We start from the raw sequence: 25,310 nt of genomic DNA on the forward strand, positions 1-25,310 counted from the left end.
ATTCTGCTGTTGTTGACTATATCCTGTTATTCTTGGAATAGAATCCAAACTCCTCTCTATGTGAGCTAACCCTGACCAGTGTCTCTACTCTCCGTCATCGTCATCCTCCACTGTCCTCTTCGTTCTTGCTCAGGAAATACTTTTATTTCCCGAGTCATTCATCGACTTAATGCTTTAGTGTAGTAATAACGTGTCTTTTGATAGCATGTAAGACAATGCATCTTTGTGAAAAGTTTTCAAATATATGGGAAAAGCTGATACGTGAATCTTCATGGCAGCTTTATTCACAGTAGCCAAAAGGTAGAGACAACCCCAGTGTCCGTTATCTGATGAAAGGATAAGCAAAAGCTGTATGTCCATACCGTGGAATGTTACTCAAGTGTGAAAGGAATGGCGTTCTTATAATAATACAAAACGGTTGAACCTTGAAAACATGACGCTAAGTGAGAGAAGCCAGACACAAAAGGCCACATAATATTGCATGATTCCATCCATATGAAATATCCAGAATAGGAAAATTCATCGAGACAGAAAGCAGATGAGCGTTTGCCAGGAAGTCGAGAGAAAGCAGAATGGGGATTGAGTACTCAGTGGGTATGGGGTTTCCTTCTGAGGCGATGAAAACGTTCTGGAATTAGTTGTGACAGTTGCACAATGTTGTGAATATATTCGATGTCACTAGTGGTAAATGTTACGTATATTTTACCACAATAAAAAAAATCAGTCCAGTTTAAATATACATACATAGAAACACATAGAAAAAGCTCATTTTGGACGAATATTCCCATCAGTTAGTGCAAAACAAACCACATAGTTCTAAAACCCAAGTCTAAAATGAAAAAAATAAATAAATATGATGACGTCTCACTCTTTTACATTTATCCAGTGTCAGAATGCTTGGTATAAAGTGGATTAAAAAAATCCACCTGTTTTCGTTTAGTGGCCGACTCTTGTGGTATATCTGGAATTCATATGTGAGTGTTAACAACGATAATTTTGTTTAGCCAGTTTAGATTAACAATATAAAGCTTGCACTCCAAAAGTGTGTCCTTGCCTCAGTTAACGTTGCAAAGAGCTCTTTGTTAATACATTTTTTTTTTTTTTTAATTAAGAACATTTCCAGAAACAGATTCACTGGGCTTTAATCTCGTTAAACCTTCATTTGGTGTGGGATTTTTATTGGTGATGACAGGAGAGCACAGAAAGCAATGAACTGAACTGTTTCCTTGGAACTAGAATGACCTGTCTGTCATAGGGCAGAAAACCTGATGTGTTATTTGCATGTGCTAAACCCTCTGATGGAAACACAAGGTACTAGTGAAATCTCGAAAATGGAACTTAGAAAGCATAATTCGTTTACAGCTTGCTCTTCCCTACTATACCTATTTGCTACTCATCTAAGTATATCATAAAGACCTTAAAAATAAAGTTTAAAAAATAATGCTTAAAAAGGTCATAAGTTATTTTTCCCTGCAGTAAAATGCAACAATAGCCTCTTTAATCTTGGGGATAAGACAGTTTGAATTTTTTTTTGTTTATTGAGAGAGAGAGAGAGAGAGAGAGAGAGAGCGCGCGAACATGAGTGGGAGAGAGTCAGAGAGAGGGAGACACAGAATCTGAAGCAGGCTCCAGGCTCTGAGCTGTCAGCACAGAGCCTGACATGGGGCCTGAATTCACGAACCACAAGACCATGACCTGAGCCAAAGTCAGATGCTTAACTGAGCCCCGCCCAGGTGCCCCAAGACAGTTTGAATTTGTGAAGCTAGATCTGTGTTTTGGATTAGGTCAAGTTATATTGTATATGTTAGTTAGCCAATTAACTAGAATTTACTCGTCTGTACAGAATTTGAGCCAAGAATCTTTCACACTGTAATATATTTTTTGCTCTAAGTGGTTGGGGAAAGCATAGCATAATTTACCAAAAAAAAAAAACAAAAAAAAAACGAGCGAGCATAAATTTGAGTGTCAGATAAACCAGGCTCAAATCTAGATCCAACCACCCAATATTTGCTTGAAGTGAAAAAGCATACATATATTTATAGCGATGTATAGCCTTCTTCATCAACAAAGCCTCACTGCAGAGGATTATTATGACATTTCGAACGTGAGTAAGTAAGGGGCCGGCCCGCTCTAGGCGTTTGCCTGCAGACACGATGTTTGGCCTGTAGTGTTGATAAGCCGGGTAACTGTCTCTAGAAAATAATCACGGGTTCCTGTCATCAACAGTTCTCTAGATGCGCGTGTCATTTTCTCCACGCTTCTGCATAGTGTGAGGGGGCGGGGCCCCGAAAAAGTGTAAGCTGAGTACGTTTGATTTGGTAAAATGATGGGAGTGCCTAATTGTTCCCTTTATCCGGTTCAGCTCGGAATCAGTTTCCAAAGTCGGCACCAAGGCGGCTTTCGCTGGAAGCTGAGGTGGTTGGCCTCCCGAAGGTCCTTCCCTTTGCTAGCTTCTTTGGCAGTTCACTACAAATTAGTCATCACTATATATGTATGAGTGACTTCAGATTACACTTGGCGTATAATAGCTAAAATAAGACCCCTCTGTGACCGGTGCTTGGAGCGCTAATTAAAACTGCCTGGGGAAGGTGAAGCTGTCGTCTCCTGTTCATTCAGCAGTCTTCCAGGTTTGTGTATCGCCAGCCCCGAGCAACCCTTGTGCTTCCACCTGTGGTCACAGTAACGTCACACCCAGTGTCGCCAGCTGCCCGCACCTGCACCGTCACCAGGGGTGGAAGGAGACCCAAAAATACCGCTGCCCGCGTAAGACAGACGTTCCCCTCCCACCTCTGCGGTCGTATAGCCAGTTCTGGGTGGTGGCACAGGCCCGCCTCGCGGCTGTCATTCAGAGCCCCCAGCGCTTTGCCAGCCTTTGGATAGCTCCTTCATCCCTAGGCTCAAGACTGGGCACGGTCCAGCCGTATCCAGCTTCCAGCCCACAGTGAAGGCGATGTCTGGGGCGGGCTGCTCGTCCCTCCGTCAGAGGTGACGGATCACTTCTGTCCATCGCCCCCTTCCCTGTTGGCTCTGACTTAGACACGGCATCATCTGGCTGCAAAGGAGGCAGGGAAACGTGGCCTCTTGCTGGGCCCAACCCCGGTGGGTGTGTTTGGGGGTGCAGGATACGTTCTGTTACCCCCGCCAGAGGGGAGAAGGATGATGAATCAAACAAATACATCAAGTGTCAGGTGGCAGTAAGTAGTGAGAAGGAAAAGCAAGCAGAGAAGGGGGGTAGGGAACACGGAGCGGGGAGGGCACTGCGGTTTGAAAGGGCTCGGTGGGGAAGCCTCGCTAAGCGGGTGATGTTTGCAGAGGGGCAGCCGAAAGAGCGATCCGTGCGGCCCAGGACGAGCCTTGCGGACCGGCAGTGATGGGCGGGAAAGGTCTGTGGGGAGGGAGGGGTGTGGGAGGAAATGAGGGGGTTGGGGCTGTCGGAGGTTGTCAGAGGTCTTGCTCTGGACTCAGTTTTGAGCCCGAGATGCATCTCCGTCCGCGCAGAGATGTCCGGTAAGCTGTTGGATAGATGAATCTAGAGTTCAGGGAAGCCGTGCAGACTGGACGCACAAATGCGGGGGAGGGAGAGACAGCATCCTGCTTCATCTTGTTCTTTAATGTCAAGGCCACGGTCCTTCGCGTAGGAAGAAACCGGCCAGGCCGCAGATAGGTCACGGGACTTTCGTGATAGCGAACGTGTCCGAGGGTGCGCAGAAGCTAGCACCGCACTCACCCGGCCCGAGAGACACTCTCAGTGAGCCCTCGGCCTCCCTGCTGGTGGATCCTGGTGTCTGTGTGACCAGCCACCGACTCTTCCCTGGGAGGAAGCCGAGATTCAGAGAGGGGGCGAGTCTTGTCCATGGCCAGCGCGGAGAGCCGTGAGAGCCGGAATGGGGAGACCAGTTTCCCTGCTCCCAAGCCAGCCCTCCCTGAACAGAGCCCTTTGTCAGGAACGTACTCGGGGAAGAAGGATCTTCTGTTCAGCAGGTTTTAAACAGACCACTAGGAAGCTGGGGTGGTTAAGCAGGTAGGGACATCTGCACGGAAGAAGCACGGAAATGCACACGAGACCTCACGGAGCACGCACGCGAGCCTGATGCTTCCGACCCTTCCCGGGTTCAGTTCCCCTCCTCCCTGCCTCAGTGATGCCCAGGCGACGCCCTGCGTGCCCACCTGCAAGACCCACACTGAGGCCGAGGGGCCCTGAAATATTCTCTCGGGGGAAGACGCGTCCGTGCGGAACTGGCTTCACGCACACCTGGACGGTCTGCTGTTCAGAAAGTCCCCCGATCCCCCCGTGGCTCGGCTGGATTCAACCTGCAGGCAAGAGCACATCCGTCACGTAGACACGAGCCACACTGTGTTTCATCTTTCCCTGGGAGAATGTGTTTCTCAGAAGCCACCTGCATCCACAGACCAGTGTGGTCCACCCGGAAGGGTCCCAAGGCCTGGCTCCAGTTCCTGAGCTGTCCCCGCTTTGCTGTAGCACCTTGGGCAAATTACCTGAAGTCTTGGTTTTCTCATCTAGGAGACACAGGTTGTCCGCGCACTTTCCTGGCTCTGCCCAGTTGTCAAGGGAGTGGAATCACCGGGGGTGCATAAGCAGCGTCCAGAGTTCTACAAGCACCCAGAGGTCTGAGAAGCACATTTCGGGGATGTCGGCGGCCTGCACTTGAGTTCCCGATCTGCAGCTTCTGAGGAGTGTTCCTCTTCTAAGACTTTTCCATGAGTAGTCAGAGTCCGAGAACAGATCTCTCCAATATATGCGTCTCTGCAGCTACATTCTGAGGGCAGAGTGTCTCTGCGGTTTGGATGTTTTGCACCTTGGTCGCACTCCAAAGAGGGTAAACGTGGACTTCTCTAGAAACCCTTGCCAGACTTTCTTGGTGACCTCCGTTTTCTTCTATTCAGATTCTCTTTCGGCTTATTGAATGCTTTGTAGGATGTCTTATTCACGGTAGATACTCAGCGCCTGTTAGTTGAGCTGCACGCCTACGGAAATGTAGATATGAAATTGCAGTTACCTAACAGTAGAGCAGACTTTCGGCTAAGAAAACAGCTCTCACTCTGAAGTAAATTGCCAGAAGGTAGTGCTAAGACGATAGTGGAATTTAATAGCTTAATTAGGGTAAGAGATGCCTTTGTATTCCAGAAGAGTCAAAACTTTCCAGAGACTGTGGACATTCCTGTTCCCAACTCTTCAGAATCCTAATAAGGCATGGGTGAAAGTCCTCACCGGCATTCAGTACGCTTGGTCAACTGTGGACGGGAATGTAGTCAAGGCACGCGGGTGGAAAGAATCTTTTCATCTCAGTATCATTGTGGCAATCACAGGTCAGCAAAGCGAAACTTTCAGTTGGTAGCAGATAAGGCCTTTCCTGAGAATTTCTCAGCAATATCTCAATTAACCGGGACTTAATGTAAGAGAAACCACTTTCTATAACTGGTACCAAACGCCCCCCTCTCTTTCTCCCCTCCCCCCCTTTTTTTCCTACTCAAATTTTCATTTACTTTATTTTGAGAGAGAGAGGGAGAGAGAGTGCAACTAGGGAAGGGGCAGACATGGGGGGAGAACGAGAATCCCAGGTGCGGAGCCCCACACGGGGCTCAGACTCCCCAACGGTGAGATCATGACCTGAGCTGAACTCAAGAGTCAGACACTTAACTGACTGAGCCACCCAGGCGCCCCTGGGGTTGTTCTTAAATCAAACGCTGTGCGGCCCAGTCTCCCACAACGTCCACATTTACGTCTGCTTTGCTGTATGTGATGATGGAACTGAGAAGGATGAGCCCATGTCCTACAAAATGGCTTGTTTGCTGTAACCGTTGTCATAAACTTGGACATAGAAACAAAAATCCAAAATGTGGTTTCCAGAGCCCTGCTTCCCATGGAGACCTCTCTGAGGGGGTGTTGGAGTTAGCAGGATACCTTTTCTTACGTCGATGTCAAACACTGAGAGGCAAAACAACTGTATTTTTCTTGTTCATCTCCAGATGCTACTGCCGGGGAAATGTTAGCGAGGGGGCTTACTGAGTTATTATGGCAATTCAGTGTCACTGAAATTACGGTATTAATACCCTACTGTGGAAAGATATGTATTCATAGGACCTTTATGATTAGCTTGGGGAAAATAGATCCTGAGTCACCAACCACCAAACTCAAAATAAAATCCCCACCGGGGGCATTTTAGCATGTTTATAAGTTGGAAACAGTTGCTGTCAGATGAAGGCAAATGAGGTGAGTAACATATTTTAAAGGAGATTAAGCAAGAACTTACAGGTTCTGGTAGGGACTCCACTGGAACCTGAAGTCTTAGTAGGGTTTTCCCGAATATCCAATACTGTATGAATCAATGCGCTTAACTCGGCAGTTACTACATAGTTAGGAACTTTGAGATCTTCAGCTCCAATCATGTGCCGTGTTTCATCCCGACAACAGCTCTTGCTAAAGCCTCGCGTCGTGTGGAGCTGCGTTATGTGATGAAGAGGCTAAGCGAGGGGACCTGATCCCGCTCTGAAGTCAAGCCCCTTTCACACAAACACGAGCGAGGTGGCAGTTTCCTACCACTTCACCGTTTGGACCAAATCTCCCAGGTCCCTTCCCCTGCAGGCCACCTACCCTGTCCCTTGCGTAGGATACGAATTCCTGTTCGGTTATCGATTGGTCAGGGTGGTTTGTCCAGCGGTTCCTGTGTTCGTACACCCTCTTGTGCACCTGTCCACCCGCAGAGGCTGTTTCAGATTCAGATTCCGTCTCTGTCGGGTCAGGGATGTACTTTGCTGTGGGATAAACTTCAGTACCTGCTATTTGGTTATTATAGGGTGTCTGTATGGCTGTAAGTGGTAAGTATTTGTAGGAATATTCAACATGTTTCTGAGCAAACATCCTTTAAAATGTCTGATTGGACTATGATTCCTAATCATCCAAACCCAAGCCATATAGCTTAGGTGCCTTCCACTGGGCAATAAGAAACTTTTATCAGGGTGGCCCCAGAATCACTGAGCCTAGAAATACCAAGATTCAGTGTTCTCAGATGATCACCCTGCTATCATGTTTTTATGATTCAACATTACAAACCTAGAAGTTTCTGTTTCTACCCTCAAGTGTCACACGGTGGAAAACAATCTTATGGGGGAAGGCAGATGTGTAACCAGGGACCAGAAGAAAGGTACCAGCTGGGGCGCCTGGGTGGCCCAGTCGGTTGAGCATCCAACTTTGGCTCAGGTCATGATCTCACCGTTCGTGAGCTCAAGCCCCGCATCGGGCTCGCTGCTACCAGGGAGGAGCCTGCTTCGGATCTTCTGTCCACCATCCCCCCTCTCTGCCCCTCCCCTGCTCACGCTTGCTCTCCCTCTCTCTCTCTCTCTCTCTCAAAAATAAACATTAAAAAAAGAAAGAAAGAAAGAAAGAAAGAAAGAAAGAAAGAAAGAAAGAAAGAAAGAAAGAAAGACAGTTACCAGCTGATGAGTTGGCTTGCCTTTAGGGGCCATGCCGCACAAATACAGACGCCAACCCTTAACGTCTAGAGTGTTGATGTCCAGACAATAGCCATTAGCTGTAGGTGGCTATGGAGCACCCGAAATGTGCTTAGTGCAAACGGAGATGGACATATCAACGTGAAGGCACACTGGGCTTTGACATCGTTGTACAAAATACACAGCGTAAAAGACGCCACTAATAATTTTTATATCGAATACATGAATACATATATTTTAAGGTATGTTGGGTTAGGTAAAATAGATTAATTGTACCTTTTTTTTTAGTTTATTTGTTTATTTAATGAGAGACGAGAGAGAGCACAGGGAAGGGCAGAGAGAGAGGGAGAGAGAACATCGCAAGCAGGCTCCGTGCTGACAGTACGCTCCATTGCCGTGGGGCTTGATCTCACCGACTGCAAGATCATGACCTGAGCCGGAACCAAGAGTCAGACGCTCGACTGACTGAGCCACCCAGGCGCCCCTGTTTTTCTTTTTTTTTTTTTTTTTTAACAGGGCATCTAGACAACTTAGACGAACATGAGGGGCACGTGTTACGTTTCCCTCAGGCAGCAGTGGTCTGGAGTGACCCTCAGCCTCAGGGGGACTCCAAGGAGCTGAGAGCATCCGAAGGGACAGAATGAGGGCCCACCTCACTCAGGGGTCAGGTGCCCAGAGGAGGAGAAAGCGTAATTGCCCCTCTGTGTAGGTTTCAGGCTCTCTCAGATTCTTGTCCGGTTAATTCAGTTACGGAGCGGCTGCACTACGTGAGATGTTTGTTCATTCCCGTACCCTGAAACTGTGAGTGCTGATTATTATCATCATTAATAATGATAGCAGTCGGGAGCTAATGATTCTAGAGCACTGCGTACAGGACGTGCTCTACACGCTTTTCCTGATAATGCATTTTGTCCTCTCAGTAGGGGGGACGGTTACTAGCAACCCCTCCAGAGAGCAGAGGCGTGCACGAGACTCCAACAGATTGAGTAATTGGCTCAAGGTTGCACATCCAGAGGTTAACCCAAGCAGTGAGATTCCAGCCCTTAACCATGGCGCAGTCCCACCCTCTAAAGCAGAATCTCAGGGCGCCTGGGTGGCCCAGTCAGTTAAGCATCAAGTCTTGATTTCGGCTCAGGTCAAGATCTGGCGGTTTGTGAGATCGAGCCCATGTCGGGCTCTGCACGACAACGCCAGGCTTCCTTGGGATTCTCTCTCTCTCCCTCTCTCTGTGTCCCTCCCCTCCTCACGCACTCTCTCTCAAAATAAATAAACATACAAAATAAAATCTCTTTATTGACACTTTCGTACCACATTACGGTGCTGCCCAACCATAGTATAATAACAGGAATTGGTTTTTTTTCCTGCAAAATTTAGATGTTCAGTAATTTAACAGCCAGGCATGAAAAATATTTACTGTCTCAGAAGTCGGGGGCTATTATTAGGTTGTGAACATTCTAGCTCCTTGTTTTTCCCTGAAGTTGCCCCAAAAAGCACGCCTTAATTCAGGCCGTTTGAAAATCTAGGTCGTCCAGTTCCAATTAAATAACAATCGTGACACACCTACTATGTGCCAAATTCTGCATCAACTACTGGGAGACACAGAAAGATGAAGAATTCCAGCTGCCCAACAGCTCTGGCCCAGCGGGCCTAGAGGCACATTCAGACAGCACGATGCGTTGAAGGTTGTGTGTCCACAGTGCTGTGGGAGGGCTACCGGGAGGAGATGTAGTTTTAAAGAAGTCTTCCAGGAGGTGGGAACGCTCGAGCCATCTGGAAATCCCTCCCCCTGTGTTCTGGGCTCTTACTTACCTTGCACGGAGGCCGTTATTAAAGGCAACCACCATGTCGGGTGGAAACGTCAGAGGCTCCTGGGTTGTCGAGAGCCTGCTGATCCCCTTCCTGTGGTTTCCAGGTACCAGCAAGGTCAACCTCGTGAAGATCCCGTCCACGGCCTCCAGCCCGCGGGACACAGCCCTGGCGGCCGTGATCTGCAGCGCCCTGGCCACCGTCCTGCTGGCCCTGCTCGTCCTCTGTGTCATCTACTGTAAGAGGCAGTTCGTGGAGAAGAAACCCAGCTGTGAGTGTTGAGCTCTGCCTGTTCCTTAGCATCTGGGTGAAGTGTGTGTATCGTCGTGGTCACTCGAGCCTCCCCGAGGGCCTTGACCAAGACAAGGGTCGAGAGCTGTGAAAGGGACGGAGCACACGTGGAAACGGGCTCACAGCCACCCGGTCCCCCAGGGGCACCGCTGTAGAAGGACATTGGAAAGGCGGCTGTGTCCCGTGCCTCCAGGCAAAAATGGAAGTCAGTCTTCATTCCGGCAACAGAAGTACTCTATGGTGTGAGCTTTGACAAATTGCTTCGTATTTGTGTCTCCGTGTGAGGAGAAGTATTTTTAGGTGGGAACGCTAGTCACCTTTTTCTTCAGAAAGACAAGGGCCGGAATGGTGCATGTCTGCATATGGTGTTCATGGGCTCCTTTACGGAGGAAATGGTCCCCACTGACCGAATTCTCGCCCCCTGTAGGGTCTCTGAGAGCACAGGACATTCAGTACAACGGTTCTGAACTGTCATGTTTTGACAGACCTCAGTTCAACGGATCTGCTCCCAGACCGTGTTGTAAGTGTCACCGGGACTCGGCCCAGACCTGCGGTAAGTGCAGCGGGGTAAGGGGCCGTCAGGGGAACCCCAGGGACGCCGGCCCTGCAAGGAATTGTCCCCGTTTGTCCCACAACTGAGGAGCTCTGCTTCGTTTTCTAATTACAGCTAGTCTTGTTAAGTTATTCTCTGTCTCCCGATGGTTTTGGGGTTTTGAGCCTTCTACGTATTAAAAAGAAGAGAAGCAGCTCATTAAAATTCTAGAATTATTCAGCAACTTTGAAAAGCAAATTTGCCTTTATTGTTTTGGGTCAATAGAGTTAAAATAATGTCAACCTTCTATTAATCCTTTTTTCAAAACGTTTATTTATTTTTGAGAGAGCGCAAGCCAGGGAGGGGCCCAGAGAGGGGGGGGCGAGGGGATCCTTGGCAGGCTCTGCGCCGACAGGCTGTCAGCGCAGAGCCCGAGGTGGGGCTGGAACTCACGAACCGCGAGATCATGACCTAAGCCGAAGCCGGACATTTAACTGACCGAGCCACCCAGGAGCCACTGACAGGGTCCTTTTGTAGAGTAGGAGTGTGTATCCTGTCTTGTCTGGTGGATTCAAGCCGAGCTTAGAGGTGTCCATGAATGTCTTTCAGGATTTCTTAAAGAACAGCAGGGAGGCTCTCTCTGTCCCAAAAATAAATAAATGTTGAAAAAAAAAAAATATAAAAAAAAAAAAAAAAAAAGAACAGCAGGGAGGGAGACGGACGGCAGGGTTTCCCGCAGACCTCGATGGCCTTGGAGCCACTCCTTAAGCTGAGCGTTTCCCACTTAGACCGGGTTAGGGTTAGGGTTAGGGTTACCTGATTTTAATCTGGCACAGGTCCTTAATCTTTGTGTCATGACATCATTCTTTTTGATGGGCACAGGCCAGTGTTTGTCTGCTGTTTCCAGACGACTGGATTCCCAAGTACCGCAGAGGCGATGCTGTGTCCTTCTCAGTGCCCCATATCAGGAGCCACAGCTTGTGCAGCCGCCCCATTCCCGGTCAGGTTCATTTGGGTCCCTTCGTTAAGGTGGCATCGGCCAGGTTTTCGCTGCTGTAAAATTCTTGTTGTTCTCTGTGTAATTGACAAATACCTTCCGGGAGACTCTCTGACACCATGTAAATATCCATTACCCTCCAAACTTTCACCCTGGACTTTAGCATCCCCCGATGGTTCTTACCTGCATCAGTCATTACCATGATGCTGGTTTCATAATTCCATCATTCTCTCCACATTTATTAGCTGCTTTCCTATGGTAAGAAAGAACTTCTTCTTCCCCATTTATTTATTTACACGAATTAGCATGGACTCCTGGACCCTCTTCCACGGCTGATGCTCCTTTGCTACCATTACTTACCTTGGCGCTCACAATTTCCTAGCCTAGGCCAGTGGAAGTCCCTTCAGGGTGGCTCATGTGTCATCTTGACACGTCCCGATTATTCTCTTGGCGCTTTCTTAACTTCTGGCACAAAGTAAGTTCCAGGCTTACCTCGCACTTTCACTGCTTGAGCCCTAGGAAACAGCCATTTCTAAATTTTTTTTTTTCAACGTTTTATTTATTTGTGGGACAGAGAGAGACAGAGCATGAACAGGGGAGGGGCAGAGAGAGAGGGAGACACAGCATCGGAAACAGGCTCCAGGCTCTGAGCCATCAGCCCAGAGCCTGACGCGGGGCTCGAACTCACGGACCGCGAGATCGTGACCTGGCTGAAGTTGGACGCTTAACCGACTGCGCCACCCAGGCGCCCCGGAAACAGCCATTTCTAAAAGGAATGGCAGTGCCTTTTACTTTTAAATAATTTTGAAACGTCTCACGGTGAGCATGACACAGACCTGCTGAGCTGTTTGGCAGTGGGTCCGGGCGAGTTCCCTGTGCTCAGAGGAGCATATGAGCAGATAGAGGTCTAGGCAAAGGTGTGCAGGTATCTGTCCTACTGCGTGCTGGTTTGCAATTGCGTGTCAATACTTAACATTCGTCTTAAAAAAGGAAAACATTAACTTCGCAATATTTTTTCCTTTTTATAAAAGAAGTCACTTCTCATGAAAACTTTGGATACACACAAAAACGTATAGGTGTATATATGTAAACACATAATTTCTTCACATCTTTTTCTTTTTCTGTGTGCGTGTTTTTTTATATGCTTTAGTATATTTGTGGTTCTATAAAAATCAGAATTATATTTGTATGTAAATAGAAGTCTAGAAGGCTGTTCACCAAATGTTGACAGTGTTCATGTCCAGTTTATAGGATGGGGTAATCTCTATTTGTAAATTTCTTATCTAATCCCACTCTTCTTAGTCTTTTTTTTTTTCCTATGGGGCACCTGGGTAACTCATTCGGTTGAACGTCCAACTCGATTTCGGCTCAGGTCGTGATCTCATGGTTTGTGAGTTCGAGCCCCACATCGGGCTCTGTGCTGACAGCTCGGAGCCTGGAGCCTGCTTCGGATTCCGTGTCTCCCTCTCTCTCTGCCCCTCCCTTGCTCATGCTCTGTCAGTCTCTCAAAAATTAACAAACATTAAAAAGGATTCTCTCTCTCCCCGCCCCCCCGACCAATCTCCCCTACTCATACTCTCTCTTCTGCCTAAAATAATTTTTTTCTTCAATAAACTCATATTATCTTTGTAACTGAAAATGTAAGCTGCCTCAGTGAACAAAATGGCTTGTAAAGCTGTGTACATACATCTAGTTATTCCTTATGTTACATTCTCACCAGTAAAAAAATAATTGTGTGTGTGTGTGTGATGTGGATGTGTGTGGGGTGTGTGTGTAGATGTGTGATGTGTGTGGTGTGTGTGTCTGTGTCTGTGTGTGAGAGGGCTGGAACATCTCTGTGCCCCTGTCCTGTACCGCCAGACCCCTCAACAGAAACGTGCTATTTCTACCGTCACGCGAGTCTCATTTTCTTGTGGTAAAACGTATGTACCATAAAATGGCTGATTTTATCCTAGGGCCCAAGACCTGTATGTTCTACTGGGGCTAAACTGCAATGAAATAATATAAATATGGGTAATACAGGACAAAAAAAAAAATAAAATATATATAACATAAAATGTATCAGTCTAACATCAAGTGTTCAGTTCGGTGGCATTAAGGCCACTCCCACCGCTGTGCCACCCCCGCCGCCACCCACCTCCAGAACCCCTTCCCCTTCCCAAACTGAAACTCTGTCCCCATTAAACAACAGCGCCCCACCCCCGGCCCCAGGCGCCCCCCATGCCACTTCCGGGCTCTCTGGCTTTGGCCGCCACTCCAGGTACTTCACAGAAGTGCTTGCTCATTTTTGTAAGGTAACAAAAGAGGGAGAGAATGAAACCTCGCATTTCCTTTCTCCAAAAAAAGTCACCCAAGGGGGGAAATGGCTGGATTTTCCACAGCAACGTCGAACTGGTATTAAAGAGAAAGTTGTCCGAAGAACACCTCGTGTCTCACGCCTCCGCTGACTTTCCCAGGGCCAGTTCACTTGATTCCGTCCCTGTGCTGTGACGAGGCCTGCAGCATCGACCGGGTGACTCTGGGCTGTAGAGTGCATTCCAAGACCGCTCTTCAGGAGAGGTAACTCGGTATTTTTAATCCGTGTGATTCTATATCCCCTCGTGCAAGTATGTGCTCTACTGATTTGCCAGTTTTCCCGCGAAACTATGAGAGATCATTTAAAGCAGGTTATTCGTGACATTCTGGACATCAGAGAGGGACAAATCTTTGGCAAGAGATAAGTGAGTCTCTCAAGGTTACTGATGCCCAGTGCCGTGTCCTTCACACGTTATGCTCCATTCATTTCATTTTTTTCTCCTGTCCGTGATGTGTGACACTTCTGTCATCCGTAAGTAACGGTTAGCATGTCATTTACCCCTAGAATTTTAGAATAGCCATCAAGAAACTCAGTTAAGCCCAGGAAACCATATTTTAGACATCGGGTTAAGAATAACGATCTTGATTACCAGTAGGTATGAAACTTCAGCGTTATAAAGTAAGTTCATTGAAGCAAGTTTATGGCAAAGGAAACACTAGAAGTCTGACGTCATCGGTTGCTGTTCCATCCAGAAAACTTAAAAGCAGAGACGGCGTATTGCCCGGTAGTGGTGTTTTTTCCTCCCTATAGAGTTACAGACCTTTTGAATGTGTGTTCAGACACGCAGGTCCGGTGGGGGAGACCATGCCCACTTTCTTCGGGTCCCTTTCAAGGTCCACCTGTGGCGAGTTTTCAGATGCCTGGCCTCTGATGCAGAACCCCGTCTGTGGTGACGACATCTCTTTTTGTGACTCTGATCCTGAACCCACTGGAGAAGACGTTCATCCCCTCAGTCCGGAAAACCACTGCTCATTCTCCTCGGATTCAGACAGTCGTCAGGATTCGGTTGGTGGAGCTCTTCCAATTCAAGCTCCTCCTGAAAACTTGACAGATGCCGCTGATTTCTCTAGACCTCACAGCTCACTGACGGAATCAGTGCTAACTCAGGCTACACTGCCTGCTAGAAGCCAGCTGCATCAGGAGAGCGGCGACATGATCGGCCTGACCGCTCAGACGTCCCTCCAGGTAAGGCAGCGGCTGGTGTCAGTAAGGACGTGGCATCGACTCGTGCCAGGCCCGAGGGATGGGATCCCTCTCACCGTAGAATGTGGGGGGACCCGATGAGAAGGTTTTTCCATCTTCTGGAACTTCTCGTTCTAGTCTGTTTGGAGAATGTGTTTTAAATTGAATTTCAGGAGTCTTTTCTTGGTTTAACTAACAGCTACCCTATAAGGCCATACTGAGCAGCTGTGTTCTCTTACTCTTCATAAATCCAGCTACTTAGCATGGCACCCCCTAGCTCCATTCCTGGCTGAGAGAGAGGAGTCCGTCTCGGAACGTCTTGTAAACCACCCCTCACCTTTATTTTCCCTGTGATGCTTTACACCCAATACTGAAATGCACTTCATTCACCGTCGGGTTGATGGGAGCTTGGATCTCTCAAAGTTTCTCTCGTTCACTGTTGTGTTCGAGATTGCTCTGCTTTGATCGGTTTCGTTGGAAATTGCCGGTTGTGATCTGGGTCCAAATACTGCCTACGAACCTTCTAGAACCAAGGGTTTAAAATCAGGGTTGCGGGGAGGTGGTGACTGCAGGGAGATGGGCCTTTCAGGCCTGCTGCAAGGCTGGAGGCAGAGAAGCATCACGGATCCCCGGCCACCACCTCTGCTCTCCCCTTCGGCGAGGATGTCGCCTTTCCCGAGCATGATTTGAGGTCTGCAAACATTTCCCTAATGTGAAAGCACATACACTGTTGGAATAGTCTTCCGGAGAAATGATGCCCGCCTTCAAAAAAAAGGGCAGAATCACAGCACCAGCACGGCTCCCAGGCCCCACAAGGCCCCGCCTGCACACGCAGCCTGTGGGAAAAATGCTCTGGCGCGTGGGTGCGCTCTCGATGCGTGCCTGTTTCCCACAAGGGGATGTGTCCTTGTCTAATTACGTCCGACACAGCCTGAAGTCAAAGTGTGAATAGAGATGTGTTCAAGAATAGCACGTAGGTTATATGTTGATCTAAATCTGCAATACTTTTTTTTTTTTTTTTCTGAACTACCAAGAAAATTCTATAGAGAATTTACAGGGAATTCTATGCAGGAAACACTCGTTGGCTTTGGAGAAAAACAAGGTGGTTTCTCTCCAAACAAAGGAAATACAGAAGAGATAAGGGAAGAAGAAGCAAACCAATTAGGCATTTAAAATGTAAAATACATACCTCTGTAGCTGAGGAAGGTGTTTCCTGACCTTGTTCTTTTGAGCTGTCCCATCATTTTTATGACTTCCGTGATAGTAATAAGAAAAGACTTCAGAGTTAGCCAAGTTGCATAGGTCCCAAGAATGGACCCCATGGCTCACAAACCTTCGGGGCTGAGCACACCCAGCTGCCCGAAGGAGGCAACAGGTCCCGAGAGCAGGTGACAGAGGCAGAGAACAGCTTGGAGAAAGAGACCCCGCCCCTTTAGCAACTAACCCCAACTTCCCAGTCGGATGCCCTTTCCAAGTACTCTAAAATAAAAGTCTTGGGATTCTTAAAATATTAAAATTACAAGATGTCCAAGTTTCTTGTGTATCAGGGCAATTGGTTTTGATCATGAACTTGCTTGTGTGACCTTCACAAATGTCTGCTACCTTTCCCCACATATCTGTTGCCAGGGGCGAGATGGAGTAGCTGGAATTGTGCTCCGGGTGACTACCGCGGGTTTTCCAGAGCACTGCCAGCCACTGAAAGTACTGCTCAGCTTATTGTGTAGCTCACGCCCAATTTTGTGATGTAAATTCGAAGACTAAGGAGTGAAGCATCTTGATGCCCAGTGGTGTCAGAACCAAAGCATTCTCTACCTTTTTTCTGATTATATTGTTGGTGAGGTGGGGGGATGCTGGTAAGCATTATTATTACAGCTACGTGAATGTAAAATGGGTTAGTGTAGAAGATTGGTGTAGATAATGGCACTGACTTCTTTTCAAAGACCATTGTCAAGGTAATGGTGATCTACATAAAGATACTTTCAACCCAAATTATTATGAAAAGAAAGTTATAATTACGTATAAAATGAATGGGAAAATGTTACATTCCGTTCAGGCTGCACAACGTAATTTAGTGATGACAGGTTTTTATTAGCTTTCCAAGATGTGTCCCCTCACTGGATAATTTGGTAAATATAAGCGAGACATTCTGAACTCAAGAAAGGAATTGTTAAAACGTGAATCATTTCAGTTTTCTCCCTATAACCAAAACCAACAACAATATTTTGAGCCCATTTAAGAGATCATCTTTTCCAGGTTCTGGAAAGCACTTTACGTTTGGTTGCACTTACTGAACGTGTGATGCTTAGTGAGTGAACCTTAATCTTCAAAAGCAACCAGGAGGGAGACACAACTGCGCATCTTTGGGAGATTAAGTCTCTCAGTTTCAAGGGTCGACCAAGAATTTAGCTCAACTGGTTCTGTTTTTGTTCAATCCATTAGATTCCAGAAGGCAATTCGGATTTCCTCTTACCAGGCTGATTCTCCAAGGTAGGGAACATACTTACTTCACATAAAGAATTTTCGTTCAGCAGCTTGGTATTATGAACCAGAGGACTTCCGGTTCCTTGAGTTTGTGTTTAGTCAGCTTGACTGAACACCTTGAGCCCATGGGCTCATTCGTAATCCAGCAAAGCGCGGCATTCCTGTTTGGAAAATGCATAAGGACAGCCGTAGCCATTATAGCCTCCCCCCTTTTAGTGATTTATTTCTATATCTTTTCAATGGAACTTGAAATTCTTATCTAGGAATTCACTCATATTTTCAGTTTTTTAGCCTCAGTTCTCCCCTTTGCTTCAGCTTGAGATGTAATTGACACTTAACATTGTGGAAGTTAAGACCTGCGACGTGACCATTGGATACACGTCTATACCACAGAATGCACAGTGGCACTTTTGTCTTTGCTTGGTGTGAGGCTCAGATTGCTAAGGCATGATGCATTTGTTTCCAAAAACTACTTTTACACAGTAGCTTTCTTGTGGCTGGTTTAAGACCACCCAGAATCTGATGATGATAGTTACGGTGCAGGATAAAGTAAATAGGTGTGAGAACCTTCTGGAATCTGAATGACTCAATTCTAATCAAATTTTCCCAAACACACCTCCCCAGAAGAGGAACAGACTAAGATATTTGGGACATCAGTTGCTAGGATACTTGGGAGCATGAGGCCAGGCTGTTTACCTACAGGAAAAGCTTTTTTGGGGGTGATGTTTTTAGAAATGTCAACATAAAATAATAGGGGGAGTGGTTAAAAAAAAAAAAAGATATGACCTACGATCTGGCTGCTCAATCTTTTAAACTTTTTTTTTTCTGTATTGGCAAAATGACTAACATTTGTCTCCCACAATAGTGTTAATGTGGTTCTTACTGTCATATTAACTGATAGATATATTTGATGAAACGATCTCATATTATTAAGAGTTCTTTCAGAAGTTTCTATATGTAGGTACTGTCCTTCAACTCAGGGGAAAAAATGTTCTCCTGTAAACATACCCGATAGGTCACCAATGCCAAAATAGTGGTAAATAAGTGAATGAAAGGTTACAGCATAAAAGGAAGGTTTTATCCACTGCAGTAAAGTGCAGTTGGCCGATCCCTCCAGAAGTCAGGTCGCTGCCCTTCTGTGATAAGGGACAGATCTAAGGGTGCCACTTTGCTGAGGATATCTACCCTGGAAAGAGTGTGAGCCTTCCAGGAAGATCATTAGAAGAGGAATCGTTTCTAAACCATCTCTAAACTTTCTCCAGTGGTTTAGCAGAAGTTTTAAATGCAAAGAATAAGAATGTCACTATTCACTAATCATCTTTGTTCTTTTAAAGAAGGGACTAACAGATCCTAACATCTTTACCTACAAATGCTTTACAAGAACACAACACAGAAACAAACTTTAAATATTTGAAAGGGGTTGGAAATCAGCCAAAGAATCACGTGTTAATACATGTTGTTGGCTGTGGGTCACATGATCGCCTCTGCAGTGTTGTTTGCAAATGCTGAGGGGCTGTGAGTTGTTATAAAATCTTTACTGTATTCTCAGAATACGTGGATACCCGGATATTCAGACACCATGAATGAGCTGCTTGTCTATATGTTATTAAGTTCATGTGTACTCCTAGTTAAAAGTCACGTACAATAATTTTGAATGATTCCAGTTTAGCAGCTTTTGTTCGTGAGGTTGTTTTTCAAGCTCTCCTTCTGTTGCTGTTTTGGGAAGCTTAAAGGACTTGCTTCTTTCTGCAGGAGAAGAATACGGATGGAACCCAGCAGGCACTTACTCCTCCGCTTGGGCTTATGGACTGAGCACTGTCTGGACCTTGCATGGCTTCTGGGGGGAAAGAAAATAAATCTGAACCAAACTGATGGCGTTTTAAGCCTTTCAACCAGTTGCTTCTGAGCCAGACCAGCTGTAAGCTGAAACGTCAAGGAATAACAAGCAAAGACTCCAGGCACTCACGATACTTTGCATCTTTCCTGAACAAGAAGCTTCTATGCCACAAGCAAGACTTCAAAGACTGATGGGTTGAGTTTGCAGCCTACGAGATTATGAGCATGTAACCAGAAACAGAAGTGCATTCATGCGTATTTGCATGGCGAATGTGGTCTTACCAGACTGAAGACCCAGGGTGTAAGTTTTCGCTGACGTTTGCTCTCCAGAAATAATTTCATATAGCCGCTGATCCTGTTAAAAGTCAACGTCGGATTGGTTTCCTTAGTTTCTATGGAGAGTGGTTCCAAACTGAGCGCGTGTATTTGAGGAAGCTCACGTTTCCGTCGTCTGATTAGTTTAGGAGGTAAGAACGGACTTGCACGCCACCTGCCTACATCATGGGTCTGTTAGGTGAAGTGAACTGGCCCGACTAGGAATCAGAGGAGAGCAAGTCTTTGCTGGAGTCGACACGAGTAACCTCGGCCACTGGTCTCAGGAGCCCTGCTGGACCCAGTATCGAGAGGGCCCGGGCTGGGAACGTGGTCTTTTCACTGATTACCCGCCTTGCAAACCACTGAGCACATCTATCCTAGAGACTTGTGTGCACTGATTAACACACTTCTGCGGAAATCAGTCGATCGGAAGCATTTGTTACTTCTGTCCCTGTGACTGGGCTCAAAAGATGCAGAAGCTGTCCTTTACACAAAAGTGGTATTTGTAAAGATAATGTTCTTTTTTTTTTCCTTCCCATCCTCCTCACCCGCCAGTGTCCTGCCTCTGACAACCACCAGTCTGTTCTCTGCACCTGTGAGTTGGGTTGTGGTTTTGTGTGTGTGTGTTTCGCATCCTGTCTGACACGAAGGGCTTTAGAAACTACATGTCGGGTCCCCCTGCCGCCAAGATGGGACACCGTGCGGGTAGTCCCGTGAGGCTGCACTACCTAGTAGAACACAAAGAAAAAGCACAATTTGTAGACGGCATATAGGTGAACAGTTGGTGATTCCCCTTAGGCAGTCTGGCCAAGTACGACGGTGCTCCCTCCGACCGTGTACGTTTCGTTCCCACCGTGATCTCCTGTCTCAGCCACTGAGGCTGGGTGTGAGTGCTTCATTCTGGCACCCCATCCCTCACCTGCTTGGTAGTTACACACCAGAATTCTCTCTACAGCTAAGATAGAAATGAACCCAGTTCAGTCACGAACCGGGGGATGGCTCGTGTGCTGTTACTCTTCGTGCCCTGGGGAGGAATTACCAGAAGAGGGTTGATTTGTTTCCCACTTGAACCTGCATGATCAGCTCTGGCCTTTGTCTTTTCACTGATGACCGTTGGCTCTGTCACACTTGCACTTAAAAGAGAAACAGAACAGCATTGCGTTTGAGTGCACTAAAATTCTTCTGTTTCACAACTGCCCCAACCAAAGCAGTGTCTCTTACCTAACGTTTAAACTGCATTAAAAAAAAAAAAAATCTTAGGACATACTTATCTTCTCACTTCTTGAAACTGTGTTTCCACTCTTTGCAGGGTATTTAGGAAAATCTAATGAGTCCTCTTCCTCGTGGCTGGGCTAGGTTATCTAGCTGCAGTTTTAGGTTCAAACGTGTGTGGATTCTCGTGACCTCGGTTCCTTTATCCAAAATAGGAAATTGGAGTCGTCTCAGGGTAACCCATAGCCTTCTGCGTCTGTTTAATACCCAGCCATAACTGATTGGCTTTTCCTCTTCTCCTTTTTTTTTTTTTTTTTTTTTGTAGCATGAACCAATGGTTTTTCAACTTTGATTAACTCACCAGCTCTGATGAGAGTTGCTTCAGGAAAGTCATGCACAATATTTAGGATTTGACCACAAGATGTCCATGAAAATGCACACTGGAGTTTCCTTGAGTGGTTTCCCTGAAATTCGCATGTGTGTGCCATTGTTTGCAATCTGATCGTTCTGTTTTGACAGAGGGATGATCAAAGTAGGCCAGGGTTGTGCTCCTTCCGGTGACCTGAATATATTTTCCACATGTAGAAACCCTCCTCGACTTCAAAGACGTATAGTTGCTGGAGCAAAGGCTGGATCGATGGGAATGAGACTGTGGCCCCCAAACCCTGAAACATGACTTTTGATCAGTAGGGAAATACTGAGGGTTAAACGTCAATTTCATCTGATGCTGCATTCGGAAAATCCTGGGTTATTTTATCAAGATGAAGACACTTGACCACCAGTGACTACAGAAACATACAATAATGCCAGGTTCTTCTGTACTTTGGGTAAACACTTGAGAGGAAAATCCCGTCTGCGTTTCCCACAGTCGGAATATCCCTCTAGCACCCACGTGGATTCCCCACGTGGGTGCTGGGAAATCATCATCGGGTAATGAGACTGGGAGTGAGAATCGGTGTGACATCTAATGGTGCAGAAACCCACCAACAAGAATGAGACGAGGATTTGGGGAACAACCATGTAAAGGCATGGGTTTTCTCATTTTGTGTATATGGAATATATTTTTCCAGTATAGATTTTTGTACTCTAGATAAAGTGTTCGTGTTGCTATTATCTGGTTAAGCTCTACTGTCTGTGCTAGTAAAAAAAAAAAAAAAAAAAGAAAAGAAAAGAAAAAAGAAGAGAGTCTGTCGTTGCTTGAAGGTCGCCAGCTTGAATCAATTTAGATTTCATCATTACTATTTTGCATACTGGAATTTACAAATTTGTAAATTTTCATTTTCTTACACAAATACTTTTGTAATACCCTTTTTTATATGTGAATAAAATTGTTATCTGGTATTCATTCATACTGACATGTCCAGTAAAAAAAAAAAAAAAAAAAATGGTGATGGGAATACAAATTTGTTTTCCCCTCTTGCTCTCCACGTGGGGGTCTCCCTAAGTTCTGATCCTTCCAGTGTAACGCTCCCTCCCTGGCCCCTCAAAGGTCATGAGGGAGATTTGAAATCCTTCCTGGTGACCCGGTTCTATTTCTCAGGCATGCCAGACTACTGAAGAATGCTCTGAGTTATTTGAGAAGCTTTGGCATCAAGATTTTATTACGATCTCTTCTTTTGCCTCCTTCATTTCCTGACATAAATAGGGGAAAAATAAAGAAGTTTTATACTCATTCTTTCCAGAGGTCAGTAGACTGTTTTCCTGCAGAGGAGTGGACTAAACTCCCACAGAGCAACATCGGTCACTGTGAGAGTTTCGTTTTGCCTTCCCAGCTTCTGACCTTCCGTCCCTTCAGTAAAGCTTTTAAAGCTATTATTAGATTTTGAGAGAGGACTTTAAACTTCCTGGAAAAAATTAGGTCATTTGAAAGTGACGCCATATTCTCTCCGCTGGTTAGTGCGTGGTGTTAGACGACACTACAGATTCCCTGAGGGAAGGACATTAGCTGCTGTCCTTCTTCCATACCGCCGCCCGCACACCAGCTCCTTGGCTCATGTAGACGTTTCCTGTATCCACGCGTGCTGGTTGAGCTCGTGGGTGCCCTCAACTCTCTGAGAAAAGCAACTCAAAGCTTGTGAGGTTCTAACAGGAGGTCTGAAGGATCTTGTAGCCACACAAACAACTTATTTTCACTGTCATCACTATAATGAAGGTCTCTTTGCAGCTGGCTGGTTGTTGTTCTGACTTTGTCCCATTTGAACTTGAGAAGGTATTGTCTGATTTTCTTAAAACGGATTCGGCATAGGCAGCTTAAATTTATCAGTCAGGTTGAAACTAAACAACACTGAGAATTCCCCAAACCTTCTAGAACACCTAAGAAACTTCAGTGTGACCTAGTAAGTGATTCTAGACATGTAATTATACAGAATGAAGTCAACAGCTCACCGTGATGGTGGTTATGTCACATTTCAGCCCGAGGAAGGTCACAGGGCGTCTCCTGTAGGGATCAAGCCGATCAGGGTCAGGTCTGTCCATAAACCACCAGAGGCATTTGAATCAGTGTGATTTATGGCTGCTTTCACATTAGCCTCTCCGAAAGACTTGAATTCTCAAAACCACTTTCTCTGGGACCACGGGTGGTCTTATGAAGCGGGCTTCCATTGTTTGTCCATAAAGGCAGGATTTTGTCTTATCGTGATTTCCCACGGCATTAACTATTTCTGCTTACGACAGAAAGAGCTGTGTTCTGTCACTTTTGTTTGGTGTTGAACTGAGCCGGCAGGACTCTGCAGAGGGATTTTCCCCACCGGGGTTGGCTATTTACAGTCAACAGAAGATGTAGGGAACCGTCCATGGCAATCCTTGAACAGCAGGTTAGGGAGGGAGGCTGCCTCTCAGCCAGGCACACATCACGCCCTGCGCGGATCAGATACGATCGTTTCCCTTGAAGTTCCACACGCAGATTTAGCTCCTCTCAGAAGCCTCCATCTGAGAAAACCCTGCTTCCTAGGTCAGTCCTTCCTTCCTGCCTTCACCCGTCTGTCCATTCGTTCAGTATGCACGTGTATAAGCAGTAGCACAGAGTTGCAAACGCGGTGCCAGGGGTGACGCAAACAAGGGAGCGTGAGGGAGACAAACCTTCGAAGTATTTATAAAATAGGTCTTTGTTGTAAAGACGTAAGGGCACATTCTTCTGAGGCATGGGGAGGGGGGCAGTGGCGTCGGGGAAAGTCAGGACTGGCGCAGAAGCTGGGTGAGGACGGAGGCAGGCCAGCGGGGAGCCGGGATGGGTGGAAGGTGCTGGCACGTGGACAGGCCCAACTTGTTCTGGGAGTGCAGAGAGGTGCAGGGTGGCAGGGGGAGTGGGGGGGGGGGGGGGAGCTGCTGAGGCCCGGGTGCCAGCTTGACAAGTGTCTGGAGTTCTCTGCCCTGGGCTTGGAACTTTACCCCGTAGGGCATTTACTTGCCTTCAAACAGATGAGTGACACTGACGTGAAGACTCCGAAACGTCTAGTCTTTCAGAAGCTTGGAGGCTGCCCAACCGGGGCGAGGTGGACCCCTTATGGCCCCGGGCACGGAGGGCACGTGGCCACCTGGAAGAAGGGGCGGGAAGTGGACAGTCGGCCCCTGGTTAGGAGACTCTGAGCCTGAGGTCTTTTCTCCCGCCATCGAGGTCGCCTTGGTCCTATTCTGATTTCGAGGGGGTCGGTGCTGACCCCGGGATCTGTATTTGGGACTTGGCTGCACCCCCTGCTGACATCTCAGAAAACGCGGCTGCTTCGCTGTGTGTTCCCCATGTGGCCAACCGCCTCCCCCAGGGAACCGAGAAGGAGGCTGGCCTCTGGCTTGGGGGTGGCGGCAACGCTCGGCGGCCCGCCCTGGACGCGCCACCACGTCCGTGGCCGCAGCCCGTCTGCTCCCGGCTCCGGGCACGCCTGCCACGACACAGAGCTGTGACCGTCTCGCCGTGGATGCTTCAGCCCCAAATCCACGCACAGGGACCAGCTCGAGATGGAGGCCGAGCGTCCAGTCGAGAGGAGCCGCGCGGAGGACCCCAGGGCCTCCCCGAGCCCTGTCCTCACCCTCGAAGTTCATCCACGTGCTCTCCAGGGACCCAGAACTAACCGGCCTCGGCTGCTGCGATAACACGATGAAAAGTGTGCATCTTTCTGTAGAATGGAGGGTTCGTGCCAATGTCGCTAAGGCCCAGCCTCGGATCGAGAGAGAGAGAGAGAGAGAGAGAGAGAGCGGGATTTATGGTGTTTTTTTCAAACGCAAGATTTGGGAAGCAGGTGCCAATGTGGGGAGGGAAGATTAGAATTCATAACTGTGGAAGATTTTCTCCTCCTTCGATCATTGCTTTTGTCTTTCCTTGGCGCCCCTCACCACAAGACCCAACCTCTTGGTCTCCGGCCTTCCAGCAGATGCGGAGGCTGCCTCCCCCGCTTTGCCCGACAGTCCCTGGCTGGATGACAGAGCAGCGCACAGAACAAACGAGGAGAGGCGGCCCAGGGCTGCACTCAAGTCCTGTCTGACTGGAGACTTCGCATTCCCGCGAGGACTCTCACATTTAATAAATCTCCCAGAGGAATACCTGAGCTTGGCCGTCAAATCTGATGACAAGGCGCCTTTGCAGACGCCCTTTCTTGAAATGAAGTGTCATGAGGAAGCCACGCAAGGCCAGGTTCCAAGTGACGCCTCTGTGGAGAATGTCTTCCTCTTTCAGCTTATAAGCCGGTCAACTACCCACGACTGAAGATCCCAGGTCATTCTCTGAGCAGATCCCAATTAGACGCTGTGTCGGGGAGTGTGGTGGCTAATTTTACGCGTCGACTTGGCTGGATCCTGAGACCCAGATGTTTTGGTCCAATGTCAGTCCGGATGTGGCCGGG

At 47.3% G+C, this 25,310-nt stretch overlaps 1 protein-coding gene across 6 annotated transcripts in view; it reads left to right on the forward strand.

Annotated features, from left to right (window-relative positions):
* The window catches only part of TNFRSF19 (TNF receptor superfamily member 19), a 96,353-nt gene extending 74,530 nt beyond the window's left edge, over positions 1-21,823 (forward strand). For 4 of the 6 annotated variants that reach the window (XM_040448031.1, XM_040448033.1, XM_040448028.1 and 1 more), the window contains 5 exons: positions 9,383-9,547; positions 9,995-10,120; positions 13,553-13,655; positions 14,232-14,637; positions 18,868-21,823. In XM_040448031.1, coding sequence (XP_040303965.1) covers positions 9,383-9,547; positions 9,995-10,120; positions 13,553-13,655; positions 14,232-14,637; positions 18,868-18,927 — 860 coding nt within the window. In that variant the 3' untranslated portion in view covers positions 18,928-21,823. Of the gene's footprint in view, positions 1-9,382; positions 9,548-9,994; positions 10,121-13,552; positions 13,656-14,231; positions 14,638-17,073; positions 17,122-18,867 lie in introns of all 6 variants that reach the window. The other 2 variants (XM_040448029.1, XM_040448030.1) reach the window with 2 other exon arrangements.
* The last annotated feature ends 3,487 nt before the right edge of the window (positions 21,824-25,310 follow it).

This window comes from Herpailurus yagouaroundi, unplaced genomic scaffold (genome assembly GCF_014898765.1).
Source record: "Herpailurus yagouaroundi ecotype Mexico unplaced genomic scaffold, PumYag 197, whole genome shotgun sequence".
NCBI lineage: Eukaryota > Metazoa > Chordata > Mammalia > Carnivora > Felidae > Herpailurus > Herpailurus yagouaroundi.